The following is a 15,588-nucleotide window of genomic DNA, read 5'->3' on the forward strand; positions in this document are numbered from 1 at the left end:
GTCTGGAACAACTCTGGGCCTCATCATTGCTACAAAATTTGCTATCTGGGATTGCTTTCATGGGTTAATTAAAAATAACATCTGATATATAGGTATAAGGTATCACATGGACTTTGTTGTATAAAGTAGGCCTGCTATTTCCAATTTAACTTGTGGGAGTGAATTTACGGTCGCGTTTAGTCCATTATTTACGGCAGTGAACTTCTGCGCTCCGCTCGCTGTCATGCAGGTGGAATTCAGTCTAACCGAGTGATTCAAGCAACATCAGGACAGACATCCAGTTTATAAGAGAGCTTCTGTCCAACCCTGACTTCATCTCCGAGCATCACATACACAGTTTACCTCAACATAGGCATGGCATCATCAGCACAACCGAGGAATTTGAACAGCAAGCAGATCGGATACATTTAAACGACGAATCTTCAGAGAGACTCGCATCATGCTCAGGTGGTCTGTCTTTCCCACTGAAGGAGATCATATAGGCTGCGTTTGGAAAAGAAAACAGTCGTGTGAATGTTTAGAATATTAATCAGGTATGTCACTCTCACGTATGATGATGCATTTAGCTCAGTTGACGCTTGTGGCGTGTTTTTTTTTAAGGCATAAGCGGATTTCACCAATAATATAACGACTGTCATATGTTTACAAATAATCACAGGGTATTGCATAATGTTTTTATGCATAATACTGTCTATATCAGTGGGGTGTAAATCAAAACTTAAGGAGCTGCATTTTTTTTTTTCCAGAGCAATAGTCTAGCAATAGCCTATTTCCCCTTTTCCTCTTTTCTTTCAAGTAGATCCTTTGTATAATCATGGAGGAGAGCAACACCTGTGAATCAGTCCCAGATTTAAAGGATCTGGAGTTAAAAGTGGGGAGAAAGACCCCAGAGGGTCTCCTGAAGTGGATGAGAGAGGAGCACAAAATGACCTCTCATCATCAGACAGACAATAATGAGACAGAGAAGAAAGGACTGGATGAGAAGATCCGAAAACTTAAAATGGAGATGGTAAGATCTACATGTATATTCCAATGAACTAGTTTTAGTTATTTAAATCAAAACTACTCTTATGGTTATTGATTTATAAACTATTATTTGATAATGTGGCCCTCTCTTTTGTACTCTTCATCTTAAGAATTCAGAAAAAAATGACTATAAAATTAATGGAGAGTGTGACAACATTCAGAAGAATGTGTATAATGTGCAAGTTTTACAAATGTATGTGGATGACACTCATAGCAGATGTGCAACTTGAAGAGGTGAATTTATTTTCTCTTCTTTATGAAACATAAAGCCTCTGGCTTCCCAGATTCCCTTTTTTTCTGGGTTTGTCACATATCCAATATATTCAATATCCATATCAAAATTCCAGCGTAAATCTCTTATATACTGACTATGATTGTATCTTTTCATAACACAACTCCCAAGAAGAAGCCTGCAGCATGTTGTTGTTGTTTTCTCATTTTGAAGGGTCCCAACCCACATTCCACAAACCAAATCAACCAGAAGCAAAATCATTTCTCACAGCATTGCCAAACAGTAAATTGAGCACTGCAACATGACCCTAAAACTGTCATACTAGACAATGGTGTTTTTAATGAGCAGATGTATTGTTTGCAACCACATATCTGTGATGATGTTGAAGTGAAGGACTTGCTTGAGTTGTGGTAGAAGATTTGCTGCTGTTTTTAATGTTCATGCTTCATACTGTAACTTCAAGCTCTTGGGCTATAGACACACTTGGTTGTATAAAGAATTGTTGTAGTTAGGGAAATGAGCTTGTTCCCCAGTGGAATGCAGAGCCATTAAGCAAATGGACCCTGATGTTGTTGCTATGGTGCTCTTTACTGAGTGGGAGACTTTGTAAAAGGCCCCAAAGCTGTCATGGATTATGCTACTGCCAGTTGCATTTCTGATTTTTGGAAGTCAGTGTTATTAATTTGCCATCATGATGATCATTGCGGATACCTCTGTGATTAAGACATCTTAACATGTCAGTGGTTTTCTGCATAAAAAGTTGAATGTGTCTTGACAGCTGTGTGCAATTATGTATTTATTTTGTATTAACAAATCAAGTAATTGTACTCTTTGTGTAGAACATCTAGAAATACAAAGTTCTGTCATGAAACTCTAGATGCTGATAGGTTGCAGACTGATAGATCCTTAACTCAGTCTGCTAGCAATCACATCATTCTCTAGGGCACAGCTGATTGGTTCCTGCTGTATCAGTAGCCAATGAGCTCGCTGCTCAACCTTCTAATACTTGGTCAGCATTTTCTGCAGCAGTGCAGTGTGCTTTCACAAACCCTCCACCTTCCCCAGCTCCACCTGTATAGATCTGCTACGGGTAATTCAAGCTTCTTTCAAAAACATTAAAAAATGTATTAAACCCAAACTTTTGAACAGTAGGGTTTATTTAACAGTTAGAAATAAAAACCAAACATGCCTAATATTTTTGTCTAATCTTATACATGGATCTTTATACATACATATCCGCTTCGCGTCAGGGTCCTGATCAGCCTGTCGGGGTTGTATTCGCTATAACATCCGCCTCGCTCTACATTATCCCTTACATATATATTTTTATATACTGTATCTATCTTTATTACATGGCTTGGTTGAATTCTAATGTAGAATGCGGTCTGTTATTTTTTGATAACAGACCGCTGTTAAGTATAACACACCGTTGCCATGAAAAACAGAGCGTTGCTATGGACGCAGGATTCTAACCGTAGAGACGGAACGGACTATTTTCTTTAGCGGAAGCAATACAATCGTTTTTAAATCAATAAACTCCTTTTTAAATCAATATTTTGTGTCAAATTATTGATTTATTTGGTAGGTAGCCATGTAATAAGCGGGATAATGTAGAGCGAGGCGGTTGTTATAGTGAATACAACCCCTTCAGGCTGATTCAAGCTCTACATTATCCCTTACATTATTTATATATATATATATACTTTTATATATCTATAATATATATATATATATATATACATATATACATATATACATATAGATAGATAGATAGATAGATAGATAGATAGATAGAACCCTAGAGGCCTTGACTAAATTTTAAAGAAGTCTTTATACCAAAAAGGTTCTATATAAGGAAAAATGTCTTAAATGATTGCTTAATACTTTCATGTTTAACAGGTTATTTAAATTTGTTCTAACGATAAAGCATGTTTACGACCTGTTTAATTCGTAATTAATTAATTAGAACTAAATTCATAAAATGATCCCATGATGGGAACCCCTAAAAGGTTCTATTTATGAAGCGCCTGACAGAACCTAGAACCTTTTCTTCTAAGAGTGAAATTAAATTGGGTGTTTAGGAATTGATGTAGAGTTTTACTGTTCCCCTGATGCCATTTTACACTGTTCCCAAATAGTCATGAGATACAGCAAGAACTTTGAACTTTACCTCACACTGTGACATTGTCACCCGGACTGCTGTGGTCTATTGACACACACACGTACACACACACTGGTTTCCATGTTTTATGGGGACTTCCCATAGATGTAATAATTTGTATACAGTGCAAACTGTATATTCTACCCCCCTACACGGTTAGTGTACCCCTAAACCCACCCATCACAGAAACATTTCTGCATTTTTAGAATTTCAAAACACTTAATTTAGAATGATTTATAAGCTGTTTTCCCCATGGGGACAGTAGTGTAGGGAATATCAGGTACACACACACACACCATTCATTCACACACACACCAGTGTAGACATTTTTTAGTAAAATCATTACTATGATAAAATCATCACATTTGACCTTAAAACAGTTGAATTAAGTGTGAAATCAAACAGCTTGTTACTTATGTCTGTGATCTGCGTGAAGAAAGAGCGAGAGAGGGGTGTCCTCGATGACTTTCAGCAACTCTCTCTCCCAGTCTGACACACAGATGGGAAACACAGGGGGAAGGTGTGCTGACAGATGGAGGAAAGGGAGATGACTCTTCCAGTCTGATAGAACAAGAGGAGAGAGGAAATGAGGGAGGGAGGAAGAGAGAAACAGTAAGGTTGAAAGGGAGAGTGGGAGGACGTAGAGGTAAGGAAGGAATGCAGAGAGATAGTGCACGTGTCGTGCTAGATGAGAGACAGCGGTGATGTATTGGAATATAAGAGATGCTGTCAATCCTGTCAGAGCTGCAGTGTGTCAGGAGGAGCAAAAGACAGCTGCAGTTAAATGAGTTCAGAAAGAGTGTAAACTGTGATGCCCCTGAAATATTTTGCTGTCTCATTACGCTCCACCGCTCAAAAAAATATTTTTAATTTTATTCAGCAAGAATGCATTAAATTGATCAAAAGTGACAGTAAACACATGTATAATGTTACAAAAGATTTAGATTTTTAATAAATGTCACAAAAATATTAAGCAGCACACCCTCTCTGACATTGATAATAATCTCTAAAGGATCATGTGACACTGGAGTAATGATGCTGAAAATACTGAAAATTTATGATGCTACTTTACCATCACAGGAATAAATTGTTTTTTAATACATTAAAGGGCTAGTTAACCCAAAAATGAAAACTTTGTCATTATTTACTCACCCCCATGTTGTTCCAAACCTGTATGAGCTTCTTTCTTTTATTGAACACAAAACATATATATTTTAAAGAATGTTGGTTAGAAGTTGACTTACAAAAGAAGTTTTCTTTTGTGTTCAAAAGAAAAACGAAATGTTAGTAATGACAAAATATTCATTTTTGGGTGAACTGTCCCTTTAAAATAGAATACAGTTATTTTAAATTGTAAAAATATTTCACAATATTACTGTATTTATTGTATTTGCGTTAAAATAAATGCAGATGAGCATAAGAGATTTCTTACAGACCCCAAACTTTTGAACGGTAGCATCTGAAATGTATTCATTCACCCCATAAGTTGATTTTCAGGAGTATTTTTAATTAGTATTTAGTATTTTTATCATTTACTGTATCTCAAATACTTTGATTGAATCAATTAACTGAATATAATTCTAAATCTGGACAATTATGTGGCTATTTATATCATATCAATTTAATATTAATACAGTAAACTAGCTTTAAATAATGAGCAAAATATAATAAACATTCTGTTATTTTTTAAATAATTGGCTGTCACTATAAGTTTGATTATACAGCTCTTCACTGTAATGGCAGATTTGCAGTTTTGCAGGTATTGAGAGTGTTTTCTTCACAATCAGTGTTTATACAGCTGACTTTAGTTTCTGACTTAAGTTTTTATCATCCAAAACCACTTAGTAGCAAAAAATCACTCGCCTTTGAGAGAGCAAATACAACTCTCTGACAGCTAAAGGTCACTATGGTGTCTACATATAGGCACTAAACCCAGAACTTCAATGGAATAATAAATTACTATCAAAAACACTAATATCTGGGGGTTTTTGTCCCCTGCCCCGTTTCATTTTTGACCCTGAATGTGAAATTCCAAGAATAACAAACGAGCACCATAATAGTCCACGTGACTTGTATATTTCATACCTTATACTATACTACTGTATGTTGTAATTGCCATTTAACATAGCAGACTGCATGATGCGGCAAGTTTGAATACATGCAAACTTGTGTGTAAAATTTTTTTTTAAAGATAATTTCTACTTTATTTTATTAATATTTTTTATGTAGCAGATATATTTACTACAGTATTTCACAATGGCATGGCCAAAAATGGCAACGTCAATGTTCTTCACATACCTAAGTACATGCTTGAAAGCCTCCTCATCTCTGAAGGACTTATTTCTAAAGTCATTGAGCCATGATCAAGAAAATATGCATTGTAGTAAAATATCTTTATTTATATTTGTGCTTATTGTTACTCTGCCACCGAGTAAAAATAAAGTCCTTTTAACACACACGGAGAGAGCTACGTGTGATACTTAACTGAGAAGGACACCACAGCATGGAAAATGAGCTCTCCAGAATTCCAGGGATTAGAACACAAGACGTACGAGCTATGGTTTTAAGGAGTGGGGAAGTGGAATTCTTCTGGCTGTGAGAATCTCCAGTGTGAGCCTCAGACACTGTGGAATGTTCTCCCTAAGGAGAGTCTGTGGGTCAGTGTGTGGCTCCATGTGGAAGCTACATAAGATGACTGCAGCAACCGCACTGTATTGCATTAGGTTACAATGACAGTATTTTAATTTCTTTAGCATTTTATACGGTCTATTTAAAGGTATAGTTCACCCAGAAATCTGTCTGACAATTGGGTCATTATTTACTTGTTCCAAACCCATATGGCTTTCTTTATTTGTGGAAAACCAAGGTACATTTTGAAGAATACATGCTTTTACGTGCAGTTCCCCATCTGTCAGTCACTACAATGTTATGTCGACTGACAAATGGGGTCTCGCTTGGGAGCCCCAATCACCTCAGAGTTTTAGAAAAACTGCCAATGGAATTGGCGAGTGGAATTTGCATGCCAAGCCACTCCCCCGTACATACAAGTAAAGTACATAAGATGAGAGCCCCGGCTATTCAGCGGTGGTTCAGGGTTGTGGTAGGGGGGACATAATGTCTCCGGTCCCTCCATCAGGGAACAAGGGTTACACATCAGTAACCAAGACGTTACAATGAATGGCGAGCTTTCAAGATGTAAAAAGGATGAAAATCTTTGAATAACTACATAACATTTGGGTCAGTTTCTCATAAAGTCCTATTATTTTGGCTTTCGAAGAAAATTTGAAAACTTGTAGGGTACAACGGGGCTAAAGGCACACCCTAAGAAAAATGTGCTTTTCACTACTTCCACAGTGTATGATTAGGTATTAAAAACTTTTTTTTTTCTGCAAATACCATACTTTTACATATTCCGTAATTGGAAAAATTATGCTTTGTTTACCTTGAACAAAACTGAAAATCATTAACAAGATCTTTGTCTCAAAATGTAGACATCAATTTTCATTTGATGTTTGCTACATAAATCTACAACATTTTAAAAAACATTAAATAGTAATCAACTTTGCAACTTTGCATTGCTGTCCGCGATCGCGTCAAGGATCAGCCAAATTTCCACATGCATCATGAAAAGAAAAGTGCTGAGCTGAATTTTTGTGCCGTCTAATGGTTTAAAAGAGAATAAAGTCAAATGCGCCTTTTACCCCGGTGCGCCTTTAGCCCCTTTGTACCCTATAATACCTTTATGGTGCTTTTGTGTCCTTTTTGTAGCTTGAAAGCGCCAGTCCTAGTTCAGTTGCAAGGGAATACGAAACCAGTCAAATTCTTCCAAACTGCTCCTTTTGTGTTCCATAGAAATAAAGTCATATGGGATAACAATTTTAATTTTGGGGTGAACTACTCCTTTAACATTATCTTTTTCGTTTGAACTTTTCTGGACAAACAAAATACTATGACCTCAAGTCATCAGAGTTATTTAAGGCCACGTTCACACAGCAGCGAAATATGGTTGTCAGTGCTTTAGGTTTTCATGTGTCGTTTCAGTAACTTACAATGACGGAGATATGAGCTGTGAGTCATTTGAAGGTTCTAGATCCAGTCTCCACCGGTTAGGAGCTGCTGTCAGTTAATGAAGATTTGGTGGATGAACTCTTGTCTCTTGGAAAGTTGTCATGTCAAAAGTGTATGATAAGACTTTTCAGTTTTATGCATGCTACCATCTTTGATATTACTCCCACTGCATGTTCATACAGACAGTATTCGAGACGCTATTGTAAATTGCTGTGTGAACGGGACATTTCAAGACACACCTGTAAGTAAATGCGTTTGTTAATCCCAAAAACTGACAGTATGAATTTGAAATGTGTTAACTGTTTTACTCTATATACAAATGTAATGGGCACTGTACAGTACCATGCAAAATTTTGGGGTTAGTAAGATTTTTTTTTTTACTCATTCATTAATTCAGCAAGGATGCATTAAGTTTCTCAAAAGTGACATTAAAGACATTTGTAATGTTACAAAAGATTTCTATTTCAAATAAATGCTGTTCATTTGAACTTTATACGAATCCAGAAAACAATCAAAAGGTATACAATTATCAAGGTTTCCAGGAAAAAAATATTAAGCAGCACAACCATTTTCAACTGTGGCAATAATGTTTCTTGAGCACCAAATCAGCATATTAGAATAATTTCTGAAGGATCATGTGACACTGAAGACTAGAGTAATGATGCTGAAAATTTAGCTTTGTCATTACGGGTCAGGAATAAATTTTACAATATATTAAGCTAGAAAACAATGTTAAATTGTAATAATATTTCACAATGAAATACACAATACAGTTTTACTGTATTTTTTTTTTAAATGCATCCTTGGTGAGCATAAGAACACAAAAATCTAACCCCCATAGTATGTGTATGTTTAATTCAGCCAGTTCCATGTGCATATGCAAACAGGCTGGAGTTGGGCACAGCCAGATCAGCGCTCACCACATCAGTGCTGAGACAGGGAGAATATTTACGAGTATGTTCATTAGTCTCAGCAACTCAGACTGAGGTGCTGTGCTGACGTTAACCCAACCCAACCCAACCCACACCAGGGCAGAGTTGTTACATTCTGTTCTCTGAATCTCTCGTCTTTTACATATTTACATCTTTTACTGTAAAAAAAAGGCTTGTTTATCTTTGCCTTCTAAATTCAGCTCTATTTCCCATCCCCCTCTCGCTGCCTCTTTTGTTCTATTTGTATCCCACGCTCTTTTACAGAAATGTTCTCTTTTGGTTTTTTGTACTGTAATTAGTGTGGTTGACGTCAGCAGTGCACTATGGCCTTTAAATTACACAGCAGGCTGAATGTATAGCATAAGAGTATGCTGTCCATTTATGACCGGCATGGATTGGTGCACTTAAACTGATTTATCTCATCCTCTTCTCAAACTGGGTCTATTGGGATTCAGAACATTATCCGCATTTAGATGTCCTCCTTTTAAATGAAAATGTAATCGTTTAACGGCTTTCTTTTTTCAGTGGCACACAAAAGGAGAAGTTAGTCATCATTCACTTTCACTGAATGGAAAAATGTGGTAAAAATGAATGGTGAGTAAGATGAAGACGCCTTTTGTGTTCCACAGAAGAAAGAAATTAAAGTACGGGTTAGGACCGACATGTGGGTGAGTAAATAATGACAGAATTTACATGTTTAGGTGAACTGTTTACCTAAAGTGTTGCGTGACTAAGCTGATGGGGTGCAGACAGGGCAGAATCTGTCAGGGATTGTGGGAGCTAAAGTACTATGGCTTTCACAGGAAGCACTGACTATTTGATGAGCACTGTTTTATGGGCTGGGAGAGCCATTCAGTCAGTCAGAAGGGTTCAGGACTTTGTATATCATATTACATCTTCCTGACAAAAATGCTTCACTGCTGCCAAATGAAGCTTCGTAACATACTTCTGAAGGAATGTGAATCCCTCACATTTTGACAGATATGCTTTACTTCATTAAATGAGAATACATTCCAAAAGCAAGATCTAATGATGTAGGAAGGATCTAATGTATTATTGTCATATATAAGACCAATAGCATCCACTACTCTTTATTAATTTGGCCAAATGGAATATATACTTGTTTACTTTTATTGATGTCTAAAGAAAAGTAAACCTTAGCCTACATAGCGTATATATATATATATATATATATATATATATATATATATATATGTACACAAAGGTTTACTGTTATTTATCCATCTGGTTATTTATCCATTTATCCATCTTATCCAAGTGTAGATGTGTCAGATGAAAACTGCTTAGCCCATTTGCTGTGGGAATTAGGAAGAGAAGAGTGCTTCACTAGAGGAATGGATACTGTCAGGAAGATCTATAAATCTCAACAGCATTTACAGTAATGGACCTCAGTCAGCACAGGACTCCAGTCATGCTTATGAACCCCAGACTAAACACAACAATCAGCACTAATAAGAACTCATTTAGAGCATTTATTATGTGACAAAATGACAACAAAAACACACCATAAAAGCGGCCTGTACGACTCGTACATACTTGGAGAACTGCAGTTCTAGAAGAGAGGCGCAGTACGCACATGTTTGTTCTCTAAATCACACGTACGCACATTTGAGAGAAATGATCGTAAGATCAAATGTAGGACGGTTTCTACCCATTAATTTTATAAATGAGGCCCCATGTCTTTTAGATAGCTTTGTTTAAAGAACAGACCAAATAAATCTTTTCATCTTCCAAATCAAATCTCATTCACATTATTTGAACGTGCATATTTTTTTTATTTTTTTTGACATGCAATATTTTAATATTTGCAAATGTACATGATATGACAGAATTGTGGGTGTACTATTCCTTTATACACTTTAAAAAAATAAAGGTTCCAAAAGGGTGTTTACGTAGCGATGCCTGTAAAAAGTGATCAGTTGACTTAACTTAAAAAAGTGAGGAAACCCGTTGCCTTAAAACTAGTAAGTAATTAACTTCATGCGTAATTAAAAAAATTAAGCAAGTGAACTTGGCGAATCCACATAACTTAATTTTTTCAACTACGTATTGAGTTTATTTACTTAATAACATTAAGGCAACAGGTTTCTTCACTTTTTTAAGTTACGTCAACTGATCACTTTTATTAGTATAGAAATACTATTTTTGGGTCCCCAAAGAACCCTTTTAAGCATTTTAATAAATCTAAAGAGCAATTTTTTTTTTCATATATATATATATATATATATATGAACTATGATGTGTGCGATGTGTATTATGTATTGTGTTTTTTAATGTATTGTCTGTATGTCTGTTACCTTTTGCTGCAAAACTAGTTTCCCCCAAGGGGGACAATAAAAGTAAAAAAAAATAATTCCACTATAAAGAACCTTTTGTGCAATGGAAAGGTTCCATGGATGCTAAAGGTTCTTCATGGACCCACAGATGCTAATAAATAATCTTTATTTTAAAGGGTACTTTTCATTTAATTTTAGTTATGTTTGTTAAAAAAGCTCTTGATGTCCATGTGTATTTCCTCTACACAGGCTCATCTACGAGCAGCAGATGTCAAGATCTTGAACCAGTTGCTAGCACTGCATGAGGGCATCGAGGCAGTGAAATGGCTCCTGGAAGAGCGTGGCGCGCTCACCAGCCGCTGCAGCAGCCTGACCAGCAGCCAGTACAGCTTAGGGGAGGGTCCCGACACCTCCTGGAGGGGCAGCTGGAGCAGTCTACAGGACCCACATGACAAGCTGGACAACATTTCCATTGGCAGCTATCTGGACACATTAGCTGATGATCTGGATGAGTACTGCCCCTCCGGTGGGACTGATTCAAAACTGTGTGCCGCCCCTATAGGGACAGATGGCTCCAGAAGTACTGGAGGAGGCATGGGCAGTTCCACTGGATCTGTAACCAGATCTCCACAAGTCAAATCCGATGCCCCTAAAGAAGAAGCTCAGGTTTGGAATAAAGCGTCTGAGACAGCGAGACCATACCAACCCAACAAGACCAATGGAATCCTGGACAAATCAGTAAAGCAAATGGTCAGCACAGATTCGGCCAGGGCCTGTCTCGCTGAGAAGCTGGGGAAGAGTCTGAGCCCTAAAGTGAAACCCTATAAGAATGGCAAAGTTGAGCTGGAGAGCTGCAAAATGAATGGCAAAGTTCAATTGGAGTATGACGCACACTGGCGCTGGGTGCAGTCGCAGGATGATGTGACTTTTTTGTGATAATATATACATGATTAGCAAGCCAAAGGTGTTGATGGGAGATTTGTCTGGTCCTCTATTCACAACTGAGCTTTTGTTTGCAGACTTTGAGCTTTGATTAATTTGATTAAGAGGTCAGCAATGGAAAAGAAGCTTAGACCTGTGGGGGGTCAGAGTTAAAGAAAATCCTGAATTAATTAATTAATTAAGACTCTACGTCAGGTTGTGTACAATAGATGTTTATGGACGCATGTTTCAAATTATGTGGGATCATAATCTTTTCTGTAATGGCATCTATTGATTCAGCACAACTATTTATTGAGTCAGTAACTTTATTGCATACGTCAGTATATTTCTTTCATTTATTATGTAATTGCAATTTTGTGAGTTTTTGTTAAGCTTTTAGAGATTATAAACATCAAAACAGTCATTAGAATCAATGAAAAGTTCACAAAATCCAATCCAATCCTTTTTTTTTTTTTTTTTTTTTGCATATACACTAACACCACCGCTGAAAAGTTTGGGGTTGGCAAGATTTTTTTTTTTAAATAATTCTCTTATGCTCACCAAGGCTGCATTTAATATTGCAGAAATACAGTAAAACGGTAATATTGTGAAATATTATTATAGTTTAAAAGAACTGTTTTCTATTTTAATATATTTTAAAATGTAATTTATTCCTGTGATGGTAAAGCTGAATTTTCAGCATCATTACTCTAGTCTTCATTGTCGCACGATCCTTCAGAAATCATTATAATATTCTGATTTGGTTCTCAAGAACACTGTTAATATCAGTGTTAAAACAGTTTATAATTAATGCTTAATATTTTTGTGAAAACTGTGATATATTTTTTGAATATACAAAGTTCACAAGTGCATTTATTTGAATTAGAATCATTTGCAACAATACACACACTTTTGATCAATTTAATGCATCCTTGCTGAAAACATTTCAAAAGAGTGCACAAATGCTCACATTTGGCATTTCCTTAATATTTTGAAGTGGACCAAAGTTTGTTTAGCTAAAACAATCCAAAAGCTTGAAACCACAGCAACTTTGTTATAAAACCAGTAAATGGCCATTTTGTTTGACCTTTCTGCTGATTACAGTATGGACAAAATGAATTGTATAGCATTTGCTCTTAAACTGTAGGGAATGTTTAAATCAAGCTCCATTTTACTACCAAAGTCTTAAATCACCTCAGAGTGTGTTCCTTTGAGTTAAAATCTAAAGGTCAAAGAATAAATCCATTCTGATACCAAGCATGTTCCCATCTGTTACAATGTGACCCTGAGTCCAGAATCAGCAACACCCTTGAGTTGCCTTTGACTATTAATTATAATTTACAATCAGAATGTCATTTTTACATATATATATATAATTGTTGATTTGAAAACTGCTTGTAGTTTACTCTTTGTCTGTAAGAATGCTTATGTAATCAATCAGTAAAATGCTGTATTGTAAATCTAATCAGGTAAACCATGGGTTAGCTTTAAGTAGGGTCCTGTTTTTGGAGTACCAGTTAGTACTGTTTTTATCGGATTTAATTAAATGAGCTTGAAAAACAGGAACAGGATATTAAGAATGTCATATAAATCTTATTCCACTACACAGATCCAATGGAGTAATAATGCTCACACAAACGCATGGAGACCAGTGGTTGTGCTGTGATCTTTGCATTTGTAATGTGTCTTTCCCTTGTTATTTAAAAATTCCGCACCTCAAGTGCACTTTTAATTTAAAGTTGTTCAGATTGCTAACTCGTGCCAGTTAATCAAGTTCTATATGTGGTGTAACTTTGACTATTGTCACAGTGTTAGCGCTGGATATAATCCTGCATTGCCTATGTTTTGTATGCCAAAAGAACTGCATTGATGTAAACAATTTTTGTCTAACGCAAGAACTGAAAGTACTACCAGTATTCAATAATTTAACACATGTGTTATGTAATAAAACACCATACTGTATTTATGTGGTCATCTATTTTGTGTTGAAAAAGTGGAGTGTACTATATATAAACTCAGACTTTTTCTTATACCACAAACACCCACTCTCAGTTAATAATGCCTGTGCTTCTAGGAAAGGGTTTCCATGTCTACAGAATACATGTGTAACATGTGAATGTGTGTCATTCAGCTGTTTGTTTGAGTCATGGAAATGGAGACAGGACAAATCCCAGAAGCCAAAGTGTGAAGAGCTGGGTTATGGCAGGAATAGGTGAAGATTTTGAGATGTTGAGGATGATCAAAGAGAAGCTAGAGAGTAGGCTATTTAAAAATGAGATATTAATTGGTTGGGGAGAGATTAAATAAAACATAAATGGAAACAGCAGTGGTCCTGATTTACATGCTGCCCATGGGCGAGATCGGATGAGAGGCAAACAAGTGGGATCCAAAATTCAGACCACTAGTGAAAATTTTAGATTTTTCTAATATAATACTTTTTAATATTTTAGAAGCATTTTGAATGAAAATAAGAACAAAAATCTGTTTATTTTCAGGTTTAAATGAGATTTTCAGATGCACAGCTGAACAAGGGGAGGCAAGGTATCTTGGAAATATTCCTGGACAGCTGTTTTCTATGTATATAATGGATAGATACAATTATGCCTGAACGGGGAAAGACCAAAATCTTCAAAACTGTTTCTATATATTACTTTGCAATTATATATTTCAATATTATTTTTTCACTGCTTAAGGGTACATTTACACGACAACAATGTACTAAAAACGGATTACAACGGATTCACACAAATCTGCAAAAACAAATAAAAATGCAGTATTATGCATGCCAGGCCAGTAGTTGGCGATGTCACTTTGTAAAGAAACACTACATGCTTATAGACTGAACACGTAATACGCGTGAGCTTGACGTCACCATTTTCACAAATTAGCGTTTTTTGTAGTTTACATGGAGACAGTATGGTTTTCAAAAACGTGCAATTTGAATCCCGTTTTTCAAAGGTTTTCAGGCCCCCAAAACGCTACTGTTGTGTATATGAATGACCAAAACATAAAAAAAATTCAGTTTTTTAATTAAAAAAGGTGTCATGTAAACGGCCCCTAAATCTCATACAAAAAGTCTGTCAATTGGCTTTTTCGTTCCTTCAGCCGCCATATTTAAGTTATAATTACTCCTATTCCTTTTCCTTTGAGTCCTATAGTAAAGCAATAGTAAAGAAAATAGTGAATGCTGAAAATTCACCGAAGCATCTTTTTATCTGCTTGCTAGCCAACAGTAGCAGTCAGTTGATGTGAAAAACAAACGACGATCAGCATTTATGTTGAACGTAACTTGTTTTAAAGCTTTTGCATTGGCAATTTTGGAGGTAAATACTACATTCCTCAGCACAGCAGGATGCTAATTCACCTAATAGGTTCCAAATGAGAGATTCTTGCTTAGTTAGCATAGCGGCTAACCCTGTGTTAAATGTGCTTCGTTAGTTCAATGCAGGGTACCTTTCTCGACACCACACAATGAAGCATCTCTGCACCTATAAAACTTGTTTGGGTTTTTAAAAAAGTTTTATGTAGTATGCTGACTAACCATATCATGCTCACTTGTCAAGCACAGTTATAGTATCTGTCTAGCCAAAATAAATTGAATTGGTTAGATTCTGACACAAGCCCATCATTTTGCATAGTGTTATTTGCATGCAATTGTGTTTCTTTCCTTTCACTATGTGTAAATGGGGATTGCAAGTGGTTTCATTATGTGTATATGGCATTTTATTTCCTATTACTTCAGCAAAATTGTTGGCAGGAATGAACACACTTGATGCCAAAGCCTGAGAGTTTTTTCCCTTCAAGTTGTTGTCTGCTATTTAAATCAACCTATCCTTTTAGAGAAATTATATACAGCTTATATATGGCTCCTCCTGTATACACACACATATATAAAACAATCTTTTGAGTAACCATGTTGTTGCCTCGTCACACCACCCCTGCCCCACATAG

General features: G+C 36.1%; 1 protein-coding gene across 2 annotated transcripts; it reads left to right on the forward strand.

The window, feature by feature from the left end:
• Positions 1 to 102: 102 nt before the first annotated feature.
• lurap1 (leucine rich adaptor protein 1) lies at positions 103 to 13,599 on the forward strand. 2 transcript variants are annotated; one of them, XM_084129505.1, is made up of 3 exons: positions 103 to 533; positions 797 to 1,009; positions 10,966 to 13,599. In XM_084129505.1, exons 2-3 carry the CDS (start codon positions 815 to 817, stop codon positions 11,650 to 11,652), a joined length of 882 nt encoding a protein of 293 aa, XP_083985631.1. In that variant the 5' UTR covers positions 103 to 533; positions 797 to 814; the 3' UTR covers positions 11,653 to 13,599. The 2 variants fall into 2 exon arrangements, with proteins under 2 accessions (XP_083985631.1, XP_083985630.1); XM_084129504.1 differs by having other exon boundaries at positions 107 to 533; positions 800 to 1,009.
• Positions 13,600 to 15,588: the final 1,989 nt, after the last annotated feature.

Source organism: Abramis brama, assembly GCF_963993115.1.
Source record: "Abramis brama genome assembly, chromosome: 11".
NCBI lineage: Eukaryota > Metazoa > Chordata > Actinopteri > Cypriniformes > Leuciscidae > Abramis > Abramis brama.